At 28.9% G+C, this 21243-nt stretch overlaps 1 protein-coding gene across 4 annotated transcripts in view; it reads right to left on the reverse strand.

Annotated features, from left to right (window-relative positions):
- LOC118184437 (laminin subunit alpha lam-3-like) overlaps positions 1-21243 on the reverse strand; it is a 358990-nt gene that overhangs the window by 94997 nt on the left and 242750 nt on the right. For all 4 annotated transcript variants that reach the window (XM_085816270.1, XM_085816260.1, XM_085816249.1 and 1 more), the window contains 11 exons: positions 19105-19216; positions 18616-18729; positions 17837-18060; positions 13853-14061; positions 12720-12826; positions 11195-11381; positions 10539-10645; positions 8564-8747; positions 6151-6290; positions 5745-5978; positions 2276-2416 (listed from right to left, as the gene is read on the reverse strand). In XM_085816270.1, coding sequence (XP_085672396.1) covers positions 2276-2416; positions 5745-5978; positions 6151-6290; positions 8564-8747; positions 10539-10645; positions 11195-11381; positions 12720-12826; positions 13853-14061; positions 17837-18060; positions 18616-18729; positions 19105-19216 — 1759 coding nt within the window. The remainder of the gene's footprint in view (positions 1-2275; positions 2417-5744; positions 5979-6150; positions 6291-8563; positions 8748-10538; positions 10646-11194; positions 11382-12719; positions 12827-13852; positions 14062-17836; positions 18061-18615; positions 18730-19104; positions 19217-21243) is intronic.

The raw sequence follows: 21243 nt of genomic DNA on the forward strand, positions 1-21243 counted from the left end.
AAAAAAATTATTAGCCATTTTACTAAGAAAACTGAATAGTGATATGATGAACTGATAAAGACTGAAAAAGTATAAAAATGTGAGCCAACACTTAATACAGCATCGAAAATTCAGAACATATGCTGCTATGCAGCTTTTAAAAACCTGGTGATTATGTTGTTGAACTGTATGCTGCATAATTGCGAAGAAAATTATGCTTAATAATAAAGCTAAAAAGACAAAAAAAAGGGGAAGAAGGGTTAGCAGGCGTGAAAGAAGAACAGACTGGTAGACTGCAAGTTGAAGACTAATCTACAAGTCATATGCATTCAATTAAATTAAAATAAAAGCTTCCCATAATACATACTATTACTATATAGCAGCAATCTCAATTGCTTGCAGAAAAAACATACTTAGATTAACATTAAAAAATAACAATACATCCGGATACACAACATACTTTTAATCCAACTGCTAAAATACTTGCCTAAAAAACAAAAGGTTTCGGGTTTGATAATAGTAAACAGAAATTAAGATTTAACAGGCCTCATTAGTAAATCACACTATAATCGTATCATAAAAAGTATACATAGCGATTTGCTACCATATTATCTTCTCAGATTATTTAAACCAGTTTAAAAATTAAGAAAAGCTGTATAAATTAAAAACATATAAGGTATTTCTCCTGCCTTTGTGGTTTAATGGTTCTGCACACTGGACCAATATTCCAGAGGTCCGTGGTTCGATTCCTGGTGAAGGCAGTTGCTGTTTTTCATCTCTTCGGCTTTTAAAAAAAAATCCTAACGTCTCTACAAACAGGCTCAACTTTTCTAGGCCCATACCTGATAAATTGATGCTTACAATATCTGTAGCATTCTTAACTAGAATTCTACAGCATTTTAGTATAAAATGTATTTCTGCTTATAATTTATTCAAACAATTTTTAATCAAATTATTAAAAAAAACTGACTTTGAAGTATCAGAGAAATTAAATTTTACATCACTGTAATAGAGATAAATTATACGGGAATAAATTTTAATTCTTTCAAATGTTTATTCCTAGTCAGGCCACCAAGCTGTGATTTAGTAATGCTTTAATATACATTTACTGATACATACACATACAGGACAAAAAAAAAAAGACTTTTCATTCTTAATGGTTCCATTTTGAACCATAAGAGATTATTACACCTGCCAATCAAGAAAAAGTGGATCATGAAGTATGCATCTGTAGTAGATAATCATATTTTTTAATAGATATATTTTTAATATTCCATGGTGGACCTTAAAAAAATTACTGATTGCCAAAAAGCAGTTTCAAAATAACATATTATGCAAGAAGTGACTAAAATTACTCATGTTTAATACAGTACTGTGAAATATGCTTTCAGGCAACGGAAGGAAAAACAGTCCACATCAGACTATTATGTGAATTATAATTCAGAAAATGTTCACTGATCTAAATCGTCATAGATTGTCATTCATAAAAGGAAACCAATGGCTTGAAAATAACACTGCTGGACTACATGTTCTAATTTCAGAGTGAATATTGTGCAAGAAATTCCATGCTAAGGCTATAAAAGTATAGCAGAAAACACCACTGTTAATACCTGAACACAAAAAGGTAGGGGTATAATGGAATGAATGGATGAATATGGACAGCCTTTTGTCAAGCAACTTATGGATAACCTAAATGTGAAGGAAACAATTTTCTAAAATAATAACTGCAAAGTGAAACAATTTTCTAAAATAATAACTGCAAAGTATATCAGACTGCCAATCTATGCAATCTCCTAAATGAGGAGATTGCATAGATTGGCAAGGAGCACTTAATACTCCTTGGTTAGCAAAGTTCCCAAATTTAAGTCCTACACAAAATCTATGCAATCTCCTAAATGAAAAGTCAAAAAAGCCATTTCGCACATATTTCGAAATTTGATTGAACTTCCACACTAATTGATAGCAAAATGCTTCAAATCAGTCATCATCTTTAAGACTTACAGAGCCCAAATGCCAAAATGAACTGCTACTATCAGTCTTATCAACAGTCATCAGTAAAATATTAATTATGATTTATTATAAGGATCTAATTTTTTATCCAGACTGATTAAATGATAATACATACCAATAAATATTAACATCAATGAGCATTCTTGGAAAATTTTTAAATATAAAATCTTAAAAATAAAATTTATTGAATAAATTCATTCCTACATATTTAAATAGCAGTAGATAAAAATAGTAAAGAATCACATGAAGGAAATTAAATCAGTTTACACAAGAATTAAATACTAACCTGTGCCCAAACCATTTCAGCTTGTTTACAAGTAGTGGAGCGCAGAAAACAAAAGCATTCATAACAGCCTTTTGGATTATCTACAGCCAAACCAAATGTTCCTTGCTTGCAAACATCACATTTAACACCTCTTACATTTTCCTTCAAAAATAGCAAAAGTAGTTTAGTAAATTAATTTAGTTAAGAAAAGAAAGATACATAAAATGTAAAAAATGAGAGAGAAGTATTTATTTTTAGAAATTCTTCATTGCAATTCCTTATAAATTCTAAAAAATTACAGTACGGGGACTTCTGTTGATTTACATGGAGAATATCCCCTGATTATCCATGCCCTGTTTCTAAAAACCCGAGTGCAAATGAATATTTCAAAATAAAAAAGCTTATGATGCCAAAAAATAATACCAATAAGAATACTAAAAAACTGGCTTTTGATTGAAAACAATGAAATTAAAAATTTAACACTAATTCATAGCTGGAAAAACTGAGCCCTGAGAGCATAAAGTTTGAAAGCTCTGCAGTTGAAAAGGAAAGAGAATTAACTCATCTTGAAGTGATTTTCCTTATTTAAAGGATGAAAAATATAAGTGCAAAAAATACAAAACTATAGATAAAGAAAGCCTAGGATAATGATGTTTACAGATTTTTATAAGACGAAAATAAATTTACTAAAGTGACTTAAAAGGAAGCCTTTTAAAATGCATAAATGACGCTGAAATTACAAGGTTACATAACAGGCCAATAGAATCTACAAAAAACTCTTATGACTATATAGTTAATTTATTTTGTTTGAATTTTATGACATCATATAAGCTACAATGCTGCTTGAATGACAGGCTCACAAAAAAAAATTGCTTAAAAGAATGAGAATATGATGCATGTTTTCCAGTAGGAAAACTGATGTGTAATATATTGAATGCTCACAGAGCTGATGATAATTTGATAAATTTATTTTTATCAAAGAAACACTTCACGGTTCTGGAACTCTCCACAAAAGTACTCATACAGATCTTCAACGTATCACAGAGTACAATCAGTAGTTACACTTCAAGCTACTAAGAACGTTAAACACAGTGCAATGCAAAGTGCATCTAAAAGGAGAAGCTCTCACGGATATCTCAATACTCCGAAGTCGTTCTGAAATAACAATTACTCAGAAACTGATGCTCTCCCTGGTCTTATATCATTTTCTCTCAACCGCTGAAAGATTCTTAGTACCTTCCACTTCTTGAAATTATTGGAAGACATATGAGGGCCGCCAGATACGGTTACAGCTACATATAATATCTACAGTTGTACAGGGACTGAACCAAAATATTGCCAAGTTTAGCGATTTTTGCCGATTTCTCACCAATTTAGCAAGACAGTCATTTATCCGGCCCTGTTTACGAAAAAGTTTTACTTCTTTAGATTTGTACGTTACATTATACAAAAAAATATTACAACTTCATATATAACTTCACTAAAATTATTTACATATGTACAAAATTCATAACAATATGTACAAAAATTATCATTAATTCAATAAAGTCAATTCTATGAGAATTCTTTTAAGATATTTATTTAAATCTTCTGCACAGTTTATTTTACTAGACTGAATGCTTCACACTACCTTACTTCAAATTTTAGAAGGCCATTTCCGGATTTCTGTTTTCACACTACCTGTTCTCAGAAGTCCAGTGCAAAAAAAAAAAAAAAAAGAAAAAAAGTTCCCTTATCAATTTAAACACTATTAACAAATGCTTAATTTGCAAACAATTCTGTTGATTCAGCATGAATTACCTTTTTCCTTCTTTTAGTTTGCTTTAGTTTTTCAATGCTTTTTCTTTAATTATCTGGTTGTAAGGAATATTTTTCACCAAAAAATGTTCTGAATAAAGTTATAAAAAAATAAAAGCAGTACCTTTGGTGTAGGTAGTAATTACCATTCAAATCTATTATCTTCTGCCAACATTTTAGTAGTTTTTCAATGCCTTTGGTCCAGAAACTTGGTGACCGCAAGTTCAAGAAAAAGATCAACCTCAATTTCAGACGTCATGTGCAGAATGGAAGATAGCACCAGCAAGATGTAGCTGCAAGTGTGAAAAAAGATAGATGTCCAAAGGAATGATGTTAGAGCTATATGGTGGGTGTGATAAAAGATCCCATTTGAATCCATGCAGAGTTCAACCAGTGAATGCAAATACATGTAGTCTTGCATTATCTTGATGGAACACTACCTTTTCTTGCAGGAACACAATTCGACATTTTTCCTTGATAGCAGCATCAACATGGACTAGCATCTCATTGTACACCTTACTGTCGAGGGTTTTACCTGTTTTCAAATACTTCTTGTGGATAAATACTACGGTAATCCCACTAGACACAATGCATGATCTTTTTTTTAGTAAAACTGTGCAAAACACTGATGATGGGCTTACTGGGTGCAGACCAACCCACTTTTTTTGGCCTGTGTTGTTGAAATAAATCCACTTTTCAGTCTTTGCATTGACATTCAAGCAGATTAGTGCAGGCTTGAACTCGTCTGTCCTTATCTTCTTGAATCAGGTCATGCAGCACCCAGCGAATGAACTTGTACATCAAGTTTATGTGATGCATAGTGCGACTAATGGACACGGCACTTCTCGAGGAATGTCATTGTCCTTGTTTTTTAACCTTCCGTACCAAACTTTCATCACAGAGTCATATGATAAAACATTAGTACTTAAAGCTATACACACGATTTTGGTGACATTCTGCAGCTGACTTTTTGCAACAGAACAGGAAGTAAATGATGATTCTAATCTGGTAGCATCATAATTCCATTTCAGTTAGCTTGTACTTAATGATAAGATATCTTTTTACAAATTTCACAAAACAGTTTTCTAAAGTAAGTCTTTTTCAAAAGCCAAAAATCATTTGACAAAATATGATTAAACCTGCTAATGGGAACTGTTTGCACAGACGATAGTTGCAGTAGCGGGAAACTTTCATTAAAACCCGATATATGTTATCAAATCATTATAAATATGAACATGTCTTCTGATATTCCAGGAATTGTTAATGAATATTGCTTAACAAAACAGATTTTTTTATTTATCATTTATTTGAACAAAAATTCACACTGTGCTAAAAAATTCAAAAGCTATTGTGTCATAAAACTGAGTGAAAGATAATTTTAAAAATCAGCAATAATATTTCTAATGAACAAAAAAATCTATGTTAAAACTTTCCCCATAGTTCAAAACTAAAAAAAAAAAAAAGTATTAAAAGAAACCTTTAAACAAGAACAAAAAGCAGTCAAATTTTGAATTTGTGAAATTTAGGATAGGCCATAATAAATACTTTTGAGAAATAACCAAGAAAGTTTTGAAAATATGGAACGCAGCCTCTGCCTGAAAAAAATGTCTTCTTACATATATTGTACATAAAATCAAAAATGAATATTTTTAACTTAGTTCAAGAAAAAGTAAATAAAAAATAAAAATCTCACCTTACAGGGACAATGTCCAATGTTATCACACTGACAGAGGCCTTCAACAGTACATTGCGAAGATTCAGTGCCATCATACTGACACTCACATTTATGACAAGAAGGAAATTCATAATGTCCAAAACGGCACTTGTCACAACGACGACCTTCAAATCTTTCATAACATATGCAGTTACCATTATCAACATCACAAATATCATCACTAGGAGAGCCTTGTTTATCACAGTCACAAGGCTAGAAATAAAAAAATGAATACGGCTGAAAAACATTTTTCCAATATGAGGTTAAAATACAAAAGCAAATGATAAAAAAATAATGTCTTTTCAAATGCTTTAAGAATAGAATATTCTTTTCAATATTTCAAGAATAGACCATTAAAGGAAAATATAATGAGAGAGAAACTAACTTTACATCCATGTAAAGGGTCATAACCCCAAGATGAAGAAGTGCATCTTTGGCAATATTCTCCTTCAGTATTTGGTGGGCATATACACAATCCAGTATTTGGATCACAAATGTGTCCAGAATTTTTGCATGGTTCACATTCTGAAAATACAATATAACCTTTAACAGACATTCAAATATTATAAAAGTTTTATGGTAAAACTAAAAATAAGAAAACATTCGTATAAGGAAATGAAAAAGACTTCAAAATTAAATATTCAGGTTGGATGAAGATTGTACTTAAAAAAGCAAAGGTACTTAATAAAGCAAAGATTTTTACTTAAAACTGAGCAAAAATTAATAAAAGCTATAATGAAAGTAAGTCTTCCCTGTCCCCCCAAAAAAAGTCCAGACAGAATGTGATACATGCTTTCTCCCAACTACACAATTACTCATTTGTAAGTTCACCTATTAAGTTTTGCTATAAATGAATAGATAGTGGTTTAATAGTGTAAGTTTATAAAATTTGTTTTTAGTAACTTTTAATACTCTTAAATCTTAATTGCAAATGGAAAGAATAAATTGTTTTGAAATAGTTACAGTTTCTGAATGAATTAGTTCACACATTTTTCAAATACACATCATCACATTATCTTACTACAATTCTTTCAGGATTATCAAATAACTAAAAGTAAATCTTCAATCTGCATAGTTTAGGTACAGGAAAATTTTCTAACATTTGTTTCTTTTTCCTTTTTCTTACTGCATGCTTTCCAAATTAAAAAGTTTAAAAACTACTAGCTTTTAATTCCCTTTTTAGGTGATTTCAAACTTTCCATCACCAGTTTGTATCTCCAACAATGCCAAACTAGCAACCTTTGGCATTGTACTTTTAAATTTTGGTCTTTTGTTCTTCATTTGCTTAACAGTAGGTTCCGAATTAAGTTCTCTGTTAATTTTCATGTATATTTTGCATTATTACATTTTGTTCGGGTTTAATTTCAGCAAAATATGTCTAATTATTAATTATTCTTTTACTTTACTGGACATTGAATTTATTACATATGAATTTGTTTTTGTATACTTTCAGGATTCCTCTGCGTAGAAGAGGCATTCAGAGTTTTCGGGTGAACTGTTATAATTAAATAATTTAGAATGATTCACCAGCTAATTTTGGATGAATAGAAATGCAGTGGTTTTAATGAAGGGGAAGATTCAAGAATCTGATCTACCTTTCTTTTGATGACACTAAATCAGAATTTGATTGCAATTCTTCTTCCTACATATCTTTTGTAATTTTTGTATTTCACATATCTGTAGTTTACAGCAATTCTTCTTATTTGGTTTACTGTAGGTTGATTTTTTACATATTTATGAGAATTTTGGATTTTTACTGGTACTGATTTTCATTTCCTTCGTGTCTCTGTGAATTTTGCTCAAAATTTCTTAATTTTTGTCTAAAATTGATTAATTTTTCAGCAGCATATTACAGGGAAATAATACTGAGATCGTTTTATTTTAAAATGAAAAATTTATGAAACTGTAATATGATGCCTAGGAGACAACAGATTCATGATGGTTTTCCTAGTTAAAACTTAGAGACACTTTATTCCATAATTAGAAAAGACGATACTCAAAGGAGAGGCTTGCAGACAAATATTGTTGAATTACACATAATTTTTATTGATTGACATGAATAACTTATCTAAAACATATTTTTCATCACACATGATCATAGGTGCAATACGCACCCCACAATTTTATGTAGAGTATCACATTTTAGATAATGGCATAGTTAGCAGCACAACAAAGCAAATAAAGTAGCATCTTGGCTGCAACAGAGCTGAAGCAAAAGTGTGCTCACCAAGAGAAGGTTTTGATTTAGATTAGAAAGGTTTCAGTTCTCAAAATTTTGAGTTCAAGTTCCGAATCAGCTATGTCATTAGCATCACGTAAGCTATGTAACATTGATTGTTCTAGAAATGACGCAGTCTAGAAAAGATAATACTATCTCTAGAATACAGAGAGGAAATATCCAAATTAAAAATGAGAACTTAAAGAGGCATTGTTGAATTAAATTGTAAGGCTGTTTTACATGTTTTTTTATTTTGCACACACATATATATATATATAGAGAGAGAGATAATAATGATATCAAATGTTTCTGCTAAGTCAAATACAGAACATTTACAGTCTAAGCTTACTAAAAACTACATGCATTATACCAATATTAATAATACACAGTTATAATTAAATATTCACTCTCACAACAAAGAAGGATACTTATACCAGGAAAAAACATGCTAAGTGTTACTTAAAATGTTTTACATTATAAGAGTTCAAAATTCTTTTTCTAAAAACATCTAGTAATCTTAATAACAAGCCAATTTAGATGCAGTTATAGAACTAATTCATGATTTCATATATATATTTACTTTTGCAACCAGTTTCCGAAAGTCCATAATATCCAGGTAGACATCTGTCACACTTATCACCACCAACTCCTGGATGGCATTTGCAAGTTCCATACAACTCATCACAAATCTCACTTACTGAGCCAACAGAATGACAATTACACTTTTCACACCCTTTCCCAGATAACAAATTCCAAAATCCAGGCTATATTAAAAAAAGAAACCATAAAATTCTTGAAAAAAATAAAATAAAGTAGATACCACTTAATGTGATCGTGGTTAATGTTATCATTCAGATGTTGTTAATCGAACTGATGAAGTTCATATTGACGTTTGTACATGAAAACATTGAAAGTAAATCATGATTATTGTGATCAACAATTTGGTTAATATGATCAAAATAACACAGAATAAATTTTTTAAATTGAAAAAAAGTTGCCAAATAAGATCAAAATTAGTTAGAAAAATTACCAAGTGACAGAAAAATGTCGCAAAGTAAAGGATTAAGTTATTAAACAGTTTTTTTACTTGATCATTTAAAATTAGGTTTTAAATAAAACTTTAGTTTGATGCAGATATTCAGTAACGCTATAGATTTTGAGAGTTATCAGACACATGCACCTCTTCTTCAGGAGCAAAATTACTTTTGCAGAATCTTTTTACCTGAATAAAGAATTCGCTAAAAGCATCTCTGCCAAACTAAGGTTGCTTTTTTTGCCTAATTTTAAATTTTATACTGGCAAGTTCTTCAGTGAGAGATGTTCTCTGAGTGTAAGATTAGGGTTCTTACTTTCCAGAAACATAATAAATGAACTTTTGCATTAAAGACATTATAAACAGTTCATAAGCAATTTTTTGGATTTTCTTCATGAAAATGCTGTGAAAGTACCTATTTATATGTTTCTAGTTATATTTATATAAAATAAGTTAAATTTCCTTGCGATTTTGGAAGGATATTTTTATTCATTTAGTTAATGTTATCAAAATACCAGTGGACAAGCACGATCACATTAATTGGAGCCTACTCTAAAATAAAATGAACACTCTAGCCGATCAGGGGATTGCTTCTAAAATGCTGAAGTTTAAGAAAAGTATCTTCTTGTTTATAATTCTAAAATGCCCTTACTGCATTGTATTGGACAGTTTTCCTTCTGATAATGATTGATGATTTAGATCTATATGCCTACTTAATTGAAAGTATTAGGTTAAATATTGCAGAACATAATATACATATGGTTTGATGGTTTAGAGCGTGAATAAATAAAAAAATATTCCGAAACAGTAATACAAAGAAAAGTAAAGGAGGGGGAAAAAAGGAACAATATACAAATGCATTATTCGTAATTATTTGATGAAACAAATGTTAGTGCAGATAATGAAATAACAGAAAGGACTATTTAATGTAAATTTAATACACAACATCTAGTTTCAATATCTGAGTGAAATAATATTATTTCTTGCTTTATTGGAATTTTCTACATTATGCAAAAACCTTTTCTGTAAAGAAATTTGTTGTCAAACAAATTGAATTGTTATGGATAATATATAGTCACAGATAAAACAGTAGTGCTGAGAAAAACATCGTGACTGCATCAGCATTCACGATTTATAGGTCAGATATTTCAATAAAATGTTAAAACACTACTTACATTTTAAATAACAGTTCAATTTCAGAAATAATATTGCTTATTATAAAAACTGATTAGATGTGACATCAAATTTTCATAAATGCAAATTTTTTCCCTTGTAGCATTCAATAAAATATCTTTCTTATTAGCACTGCTCAATCAAATGCTTAGAAATAAAATAATCAAAAGTTTAAGCAATTAATATTTTACTAACTTTGACGACTTATCATTTGATTTTCCTTCAAATTTGAAATAACTGAAGGAAGATTTAATAATAAATCCTATTTTTATTTGGCTGGTGAGACTTCATTTAGCATTGATTAGTTAGTAGTTAATTAGTTATACATTAACACATTTTAAATACTTACAATACAGCTGCTACAGTTTTTTCCTATTACATTATTTTTACATATACACTGTCCACTAGGATCTTTACACTGCACGCTAAGAGCTCCATTAACATCACAGCCACACCCTATAAATCAGTAATAATGATTAGCGCTAAATAAACATTAAATAAAATTGTGTATGTTTAAGACATGGATTATAACATTCCTATAAGGACTTTAGAATGTTTATCTACAAGTCCCAAATTTATGCTTATATAAATAAACACCTTAAACTAAAAGTAATGAAAATTAAGATTGATACTTGCGATACAGATGCACAAAGGATAAAATTGGAAAATACATTAAAAAATGCTAGATATCAGAGACCGAAAAAGGAAACTGATAATGAAACAATAAAACGTAATAAAAAAAGAACTTATCTTCAAATTATATTTCATTAAAACTAAACTATAATTCTTATTGCATCTGAAGGAGACACACATTTTATATGCAGATATCTACAATTCCAGTGTCATTTACAGAACTTCAAATGCATAATATATTACACAATTTAATTCATTTAAAAAGAGTAAGATGTAAAATGGAGACACTATTTATATAAAATACACATCCCATGGTTAATAGCAACTACATATGAAATATTCATTATGATAATTTTTTTAAAAATTACTCACACTTGCACCCATTTTCAGAGAAGCTATAGTAACCTTCAAGACAAGTATCACACTTCAGGCCAAATACTCCAGGTTTACAGTCACATTTTCCAGATACAGGATCACACTGATCCTCTCTGTTTCTCTTAGTGCCTGTTTTATTGCACTGGCATGGAACACAACCAAGTTCAACATTGCCAAATCCACTCTAAATAAAAAAAAGGGAGAAAATTGCATGGAAATGTATTCGCAGAATTCAAAACCTAAAATATCGTTGCACAAGCAAACAGAACATTTATATTCTAAAAATTTCAAATCTATAACATGTAATTTTTTTTAGTTATCAGAAACATTTTTACTTACAGGATAAATAATTTGATAAATAATATTAAATTTATGCTTTAATAAATTTGTAAATAATTTGATATTTTTTTAATCCTAGAAAAGATACATGAAAAAAATATTCAAGTGGTTACATATGTTTGACCAAAATTAATCAAAATATTTTTTAATAAAGTTATCTGTCATTAAGAGGATCTATTTCTTTAGTTTCTTTTTTTTTTTTTTTTTTTTTTTTTTTTGTATGAAGACCAAGTACATGGCAAAAAGAAAAAAAAAAGGTTTAACCTAAGACTTTAATATTTTTTTATATATATAAAAATTTTATATATAAAAAATATCACAAAATATTTTAAGGTATTAATTAAACAGTGATAATAACATAAATATAATATATTCATATGAATCATGTGAAAACAATTGAAACTACTGAATTCAAAGTGCAGTATGCTGCATATTAGCAAAAAAGTAATTGTTTCTCTATTTTGTTGTAAATATCAACAAAACACTATTTGTAGAATGGTAACAACACAGATAAGAATAACTGCTGCAGTGGAATATTTAAGAGTCATCATATGAAGTCATAACTTATGGTGAATTTAAGTGTAAATTTAGAAAACCTGCTTCAACAAGAGTAAATACTGAGCTATTTGTTAACAAATTTATGAGAATATTCACAGTAGCCAATTAAACATTTAAACATATCAACAACATCTGTCTACCTTCTTGCATTTCTGTATAATTTGGAGAGAATTTAAAAGCAAAATAAGTATGCCGCAATATATTATCTCGATCATAAAATGAATGGTTCCCCCCAAAAAATAAAAATAGTTAGAAATATCAAGACACATACATCACTCATTCACACAATTTTCTTACCATCTTACAACTGCTTAGTCCCTGTGCTAACCTTCTCAGTTCTTAAATAACCAGTACCTTAAACAATAATAAAACTTTTTTAATCTGCCAATAAAAAAATTGCAAATAAAAACAGTTTACAGGAGGTTTCTACAATCACTGAAGTTCCACAGCAAGGCATTGTTGATTTACTGCTAGCTGAATTTGTCTTAAACTATATTTCGATGTATTAGACTGAAATCATTTTGTTAGCTTTAAGACAAAAAATTTATAAATTTAAAATTGAGTCACAAGAGTAAAAAACAAAAAAGGGGGAGGAGGAAACAAATTAGAAGCACTTTCTACTTACGATACAGCGGTCACATTCTCTTCCTTCATAGTTAAGTTTGCAGTCACACAGACCAGTGGCACTGTCACAGACTGAGCTCTCTGAACCATAAGGACTACATCCGCATGCTGAAAGGAACCAGAGATGTGCTCATCTGCAAACTGTCACAATCTAAAATTACTACCATCAAAACTAACTACCTCCGCTTTAATAATACCAAAAATATAACTCAAATCTAAAAATAAACAAACACATATTTCAGAAAAAAAAAATGTATCAGAATTTGAAATAAAGCCAGCATTTAATGTTATTTAAAATGAAATCATTATTGCAGTAAATTAATCTTAAATCATTAGAAAATCATGCAGATTATAAGGAATGAACACAAAAATATTAATTGAAGAATTAGTTAGCATTGAACAAAATTATTTTGTTTATTGTACAGATAAGGTAAGAAAAGTATAAAATTACATAACATTTTAACCAATAAAAGAAAAAAATAAAGTGCTACATGCTTAATTAATACTATTTAAACTGATTGCAGCAAGCCATTTAAATATTACAGCATTTTACTATCTCAAATATACGTTTTAAGTGTTTCACATATCAATAAAGCTACACTATTGTTTAAAAAGTGTTTGTAATACAAAATTAGGAAATACAAATTATTACCTTTGATGCACAAAAAAGCAGCAATATGTGAAAGAGAATATTTGAAATTTTTCCAATACACAAATGGATAAAAGAATAAACATAATGTGGAACAATAAATAAATTGGAAGAGGTAAACTCTAATAATGCTCAAATATCATGTATCAGGATAGTTATAATTCCAAAACATATCTTTCAAATTTTAATAAGATCTATAACTAAGTATTCTTCAAATTTACACTGAAAAGTTTTGCATGCCACAGAAAAAGAAATTAAATCATATATTTGGAAATTATAAAACTATGAAATACTTTGTAAAAAACAGAAATTATAAATTAGCACAGTATATTTTTAATTTCAAAATCATCACTATGCTCACTATCGTACAAAGCTCCAAGAGGCTTCTAGTGAAATTAAGGATTATGCAGAACTGCAGTTAAAAAACACTGCTCTAAGTGCTAAGTAAAACATGTATTGTTTAAATGAAAATAGTGAGTACTTACGTTTGCAAACATGATGATAAGCATTTCCATAATGTCCCTCCAAACATTCATTACAATGCCAACCTCCTGTGTTGCCAATACATTTCAGACACTGACCAGTGATATGATCACAATAATCTGGATCAAATGTATTGACATTTCCAGTACAATTACACCGCTGACAAAACCCTCCAGGAGAACCAGGTGTTCCAAAAAATCCTGATGCACATCTAATACAAATAAATAAATATATAAAAATGAAAAAAGATACATTTCAAACAATTTTTAAATCTATGTTCATCATCACAGGATATTTTAGGGCATTAGAAATGTGTGAAAGAATTTAATTATACTACAAACTTAACAGCACTTCAACAGTTTTTAAGATGATACTTAATTAAACAAGATACAGAATACAATATATATATATATATTAGCTATTTAAAAATATATTTAGGCCAGAAACTCCCAGAAGCAAAGATTTTATGAATTTGCTTTAATGGTTAAGATGAGGTACTAAACCATATATATATATATTAGCTATTTAAAAATATATTTAGGCCAGAAACTCCCAGAAGCAAAGATTTTATGAATTTGCTTTAATGGTTAAGATGAGGTACTAAACCAAAGACAACATTACAAAATCATTTAAAAAGATTTAGTTACATTTCTACAATTGTGTGCAACATTCTTCATTCCCTCCTCAAAGAATAAAATCTCTCATTTGAGGAGAATAAATAAATTCTCTTCAAAGAATTCCCTCTTCAATAAGTAATCATTCTTACTTCCCTCCTCCCATTCAATTTTGTTAGCACATGTCATTCCCACTTTTGAAACGTTTAAAGTTGTAAAAGAAAAATGAATGAAATTTATAATGAATCATTAATTATAAATCATAAATATTATATCTGATATACTGATGAAACTTCTTCCAAACTTTAGTTTCAAGGAATTTTTCTTAATTTATACTGAATTTACAATTTGGGGAAATGCTGAATCTGAATTTTTCTTTTCCTTCTTCACACACAATATTACTTCAATGTGTATATTACTCTTTCTTGAGTGGTGCACTCAGCCTGTTGAACTGAATAAGGAAAAAACAATATATTTTACATAACTAGAAAATGGAACAAATATTTACAAAACACAATTAAATCAAAAATTTGTTACACAAGAAAACTGAGTCAAATATTTTTCACTGCTACAGCCTTATGTGAGAAAAAGCTGCCTTTACTGCTATTTCTGTTGGCATTCATACGAAACCTGGTACTTTTTACTAATTCTATAACAACTTAACAGAAGAATTATCTTATATCTTTATTTCTGCAGGTTTTTTCGGGGGGGGGGGGTAGAGCCTTCGTGTGAATTTAAAAAGTGCAGTTGCATGCCTACAAAGAAGATCTCAATGTTTGTAGCATATCTTCTACTATGACTACAGAATCAGAACCCTTACTGTTTATAAAAAAGTTAGTAATGACATTCCTTAAAATTTCCTTGTTTCTTTGTTTAGTATCACAAAGGAGAATTTCAAAGTTTCACCTAAAACGAATTTTCCAAAATCGAGTCCAAAAGAAATATCATTTTTCAGCATGGCTTCTGCCTGAAAAAAGCAATATTCTAACAGGCTAAAAAAAGTGAAAGTAATTACCCCATTTAACAGTACTTTCACAAACTCTTTGATGAGGTCAAATTTCATGAGAAGGTGGTGTAATAAAATTTTTGCTTGTTAACAATATCTTCATAAAACACAATTTTGCTGCTGATGGAAGAGAATTTCTTGATATTGCTCCAGTCTGATTTTTACTATTCTATCCTATTTACATATGAAACATGGAAATTTAATATAACAAACCACACAGAACAAAATATAGTCTTCATAAATAATTGACTCATAACTGCATTTTATGCATGGAGTTTCACAAGGAGGATTATTTTAAAATTTTCAGAATTTTTCAGAATGGCCACAGGGACAGAAGCAGCGCTATGGAAAACCTGTTCTAATTATGAAATACAACAGCATTTAATAATTCATAATTAAAATTAATAATTAACTCTTAGTCCATTTTGCTTATGTAAGCAGTTTCTTTAAAAAAATTTTGTTTATAAATAATTTAAATTATGTATTATAGTAATCAAATGGTAGCAAACCTAGTATGTGATGAAAATAATCTAGATTTAAAAAAATGGTATCTGACACATAATTTTGATAGTACCATTTTTTAGTTTAGCTTCCAAAGTTCCTTCCAAATAAAGTAATAATTAGGAAGTAATTAGGATAAATAGGATTTATTAAGAACAGTTACAATTTTCGAAATGTTTTCATTGTGGGGGGGGGGACAGTAAAAACATATCAAATGAAAAATTCATAAATTATTTTTGCTATAAATTATTTTTGCTTTCCATATTAATTATCCTAAGAGTGCAAGTGCTCATTTCAAATTTCCATTTCTCTACTTATCTTGTCTACATATTTAACTTACAACTCAGTAGAAAGAATATACCAAGGAAACAAAGAAGTTTTTAATATCCTGCAAATATACAGTATGCAATTACACAATATTTATTTTTTTCTTTGATTTGTAACACCTATTTAACAGTGCATAAAATTTCACATAGCCACTATTAAACTACTATAAACACCACTAAGGCCTTAAACTTCCTGATATGATATTCCATGAAATTTTTAATCAAATTTCAATGCACTCCTGGTCATTCAGAATTCAAAAAGAAATCAAAGATAAAAGTAATATAAAAGTCACAGTTGATTTATATACGCACTTGATTGCAGTGTTTCATTGGTATCAAAATAAAAAATTAAATAAAATATGAGTTAAAAATGCACAAAATATGATATATACAAAAAGGTCATTTATTATAATTTGTTGTTTAATGTAATATTTAAAAAATATGGTTTTATCCATGTGAGCATTAAAAAACTCCCTACTCTCTAGGTACACTGAAATTAATATTTTACTATCATTAAAAAAGAAAAATAATTAAACTTCTTCATTATAAACATACATGCATAATAAGTTGAAAATAATATAAAATGAAAATAAATGCATTTATTATTACATGCATATTTACAGTTATTGCTCTTATGCTTCAACATCTAAAATATTGCAGAACAATCACAGGAATTTTCGATTTACTCATTATTCACTTAAATAACAAGTGGTGCTAATTTAATTTAGCACACACATGTAAAAACATGTATATATGCTTTAAGCAAAGTCAACCTTCAGATTTAATACAATAATATAAAAATCTAATACATGCAGAGGCAGCAATTAATTAATTAATCAAAACACATGAAGCTCATTAACTGCAATTTCATACACAGCAATGTCATATTATTTAATAATAACAATTAAGTTGATGAAAAGTTTTTTTTTACTTGTTTCATTAAATGATATGATAGATTTCTAATTATCCTGTATCCCCAAATCAGAGTGGTTGGAAAATTTCCTATTTTTGTTTAATGAAGCATTAAAATAATAAAACTGCATTTTTTAACTGAAAAGCTTTAGAATATTTTTCATTCCACAAATCAGATTAGGAAAATAAGAATTTGTACGTTTTTATTCTTTTAAATAATTGCTTAAAACTGGATATCACAGTTTTTTTGGTTCTCTTCACTGTCAGAAAAGAAGTGTTTTTCTGAAACAGGATTTTAGTTTTTAGAAGAAAAAATATCGCAGGGTAACAAATTTGAAAACCAGGACTGCTAAAAACAAACAACCAAACACACACAAAGTAGTAATACATATTGAAAGATATATACACAATGAAGATAATTTTGCATTCAGAATAATGGTTTTTGAGAGATTTACTTATGCAATGCCATTGAAAAGTATCTTCTCTATCACAGAAAAAATAATTTTCAGAACACAATAGGTCAGCTTTAGAAGAGTGTTTTAACACAGCCTTATTATTTAATTTCCATACTGGGTACTTCCTCATACAAATACAAAATTTTATTCTAAATAAATCATATAAACTAACCTTTCACATTTTCTCCCAGCATAACCCAGACCACAATCTGTACACACATAATCAGTCGCACCATGTGTTACAATATCTTTACATACTGGAGAAAAATTATTTTCAGAATTCAGTAAAGGACATGCACAAGGTTGACAGTCATCTGGACTCCCTCTCAATGGATTGCCATGAAATCCTTCAACGCACATTTCACAGTGATGACCAGTTGTGTTGTGAGCACAGTTCTAAAAAAAATTTTATATATACTAATGTGTAAGAATTTATGACAAACAAAATATAAGATGCAATGTTATTTAGAATAGGCGTCCTTAACATAATATATATGACAAATTCCAGTGCTTAAAGATTAAATGTGAATCGAATGGTTAATGCATAAGCAACACTGCTGATTTAGTAATTGTATTCTGGAAGTCACACTAGTTACAAACTCATAATGATTTTATTTTTACTAATCACACAAAAAACATCATTTACAATAGTTACAAAAAATTCTATTTTTTTATTTTAATGCCACTATAAGCATCACTTTTATATTTTTATTTATTTATTTACTGCAAACTGTTTATAAAACAGATAGTAAGAAAAGAAACAGGCAAATAATATCAATAATAAAATGTAATACAATAACATGACATTTAGTTATATTTTTCTGTTAATATTATTTAATAAAAACATGAGTGCATAAGAAAATATTTCTTCTTAAATGACAGATATATTACAGAAGTTTAATAAGCATTTGATATTAGAAGATTTATAAGCATTTCATATGGAAAACTCACAATGCAGTAACCAGTATAAGGATCACATGAATTTGCATGGCCATTGCATTCACATAATTCACATATTCCACGATGCAGAGTGTTGTTTACTCTTCTGTATCCAAGTTCACATAACTAAAAATGTGAAAAACATTAAATCTCATATAGTAAGAAAAACAGATAATTTTGATCTCGCATTTAAAAAAAGAAAAGCCAATTAAAAGTTAAGATTTTTTACAAATCCTGCATTGCATTTTTGATGCAGTGTAATAAATTTAAAAAGATGAAAATATCAGAAAAATCCTTCTAATGACAGTAAGTAAAATATTCTTGTAAATCTGAAAAATTACAAAAACTTGAAGCTTGTTTGGAAAAATATCAACAAAATCCCTCCCCTCATAACGATTCATTATCAAATCAGGCAATTTTCTAGTCATCATCAGAATAATTGAATACTTAACCTTCAGTAACCAATACAACAACAGCAAATGAAAATAAAAATATATTTACCTCACAAGACAGGCCTGCATAACCAAGTGGACATTCACATTTTTCAACAGTCAGCATTTTTTTCAAACTACTAGATGCTCTATCTGCTATTTCCATTTCTACATTATACAGTCTAAAAAATGAAAAACAGTGAACAGTTTTCAGCAATTTGTATAAATAATTTTTAAAAAAATGAAAATTATTAATTATTACCCATATCTATTCTAAAAGAAGTCTACTTCCCTGTCAAAAATAATAACGGTTAATCATCTTATTTGGGGGAACCCCCCCCAAAAAAAACAATAATTGGTACTTACGTATTAGGTACAACCACCTTGGCACAATCTGGCAATTTTTTCCAGATGAAATGGTAAAAGTTACTTATCGGGAGCAAGTTGGTGCGTTTTGCAACTTTTTTAAAAAAGATTCTCAATCTATCAATATTTATGATAAGTTGGCATGCATTACTGACATATGAAAAGAAAACATACTTTAGCAATCTAAAAAATACAATTTTAATTATTAAATAAGGATTATCTGATATATTAAAAGAACAAAACACATTCTTCTCCGAATCTTTCTATATTTGGGGGGGAGAGCAGGGGGTATTCTTCTCAAGTGTGGCAAAATTCTGTTTGCTGCAAAAGTTCTACCACAACTTCTTCCATTGCTGGTAAAATTCACAAGCTTATATTTTAAAACTATGTTTACGGGGAAGGGGAAAAAAAAAAAAAAAATTCATGATTTGTTTATAAAAACCTTTGAAATTGGGAACACACACACAGAAAAAAAAAAAAAAAAAAAGAATGCATATGAAAAGGGTAGTGTTGCTTGACTGATAATTGTTATGAACATGGTTGCTGGAAGAATGGTTATGAGCATGGTTGCCAGAGTTTGGCAAATTCTGTAAATTTGGCAACTTCTACTGAGGTAGTTGTGTTATATCTAAGTACCCAATAATTTAATTGAATACAGAACAAATCGGCACATTTGTTTGAAATAATCTATACTTTAGAACTAAATATTACTGCAATAATTTGATATCCCATCTATAACAGCAGCATTATCATGTACTTCTCTACAATTCTGAACATCAGTCTGCAATTTCCTAATGTATTACAAAACAGCAGCAGAGCAAGTTATTAATTTTTTAGTTTTATGTTATGTTTCAATGTATAAATGATTTTATTTCCATCTGTCATAAACAAGCTTAAAACTTTGTTTGTTTGATTCATAAAAGAGAAACCAGACAATCTATTGAATATCATGGAAAAAATTTGCTTCCTTTACTTTTCATAATTTTCTTCTTTATTTACTAACACTTTTATAAACTAAGCAACATATAAAATTTAGCAAATGTTTTCTCAGCTTAATTCTTAAATATATCTATGCAGCATTTGTCCAAAATCATTCAATACTTAAAAAATGAAATAATTCTAATCAATTGTAATAAATCCCTTTGAGTAATTCAAATTTTAAAATCTATGAAGTATCTCTCTTCCTTCCTTCATTTTATATCTAGTTTTTATTCTGTTTATCATGGTTGCTCTAAGTCAGATTCTGGTTTATATTTCTTTCCATTGCGTGAAAAATAAAATACATGGCATAATGGGTCATTACATGTATGATCAAATAAGATTATTTTCCACCACATGCTGAATCCATTTGCAGAACAAAATTTGAATGCTTTCTATCTGCAAGTAGTCTGTAAGACATCAGTCACGATACTACTCCTATTGCTGATGAGACAATTTTCAGATTCAAACCAACTTATATATCAACTGATCTTCCAACTGCAACATGTGATAAAGAGTGCAAAGAATAAAAAACTCCAATTGTGGTGCATGCTCTCAATTTAAGCAATAACACAGTGACCTGGTCATGCATTTTACTGATTTATTTTATGAAAGTTGAAATGTAGTATGAAGGTAAAAGAAATAGTTTTTAGGTTTATTTCTTTCAATTGCAAGTATAGTCATAAAAAACTAAAAAATAATTAGGTAATAAAAATGACTATATTAACATAAATAAACAAAGTAAAAAATAAAAATAAAATCTTATATGACAAAAACCACCAATAAAGATTTCCCGCCCCTTCCCACTTCTAGCTACAACACTCTCCACAATGGATCTCAAAGCGCCCCCCCCCCTTTTTTTTTA

The sequence above is a fragment of the Stegodyphus dumicola genome, chromosome 1 (assembly GCF_044657685.1).
Source record: "Stegodyphus dumicola isolate Sdum_Otavi_A_Nest chromosome 1, ASM4465768v1".
NCBI lineage: Eukaryota > Metazoa > Arthropoda > Arachnida > Araneae > Eresidae > Stegodyphus > Stegodyphus dumicola.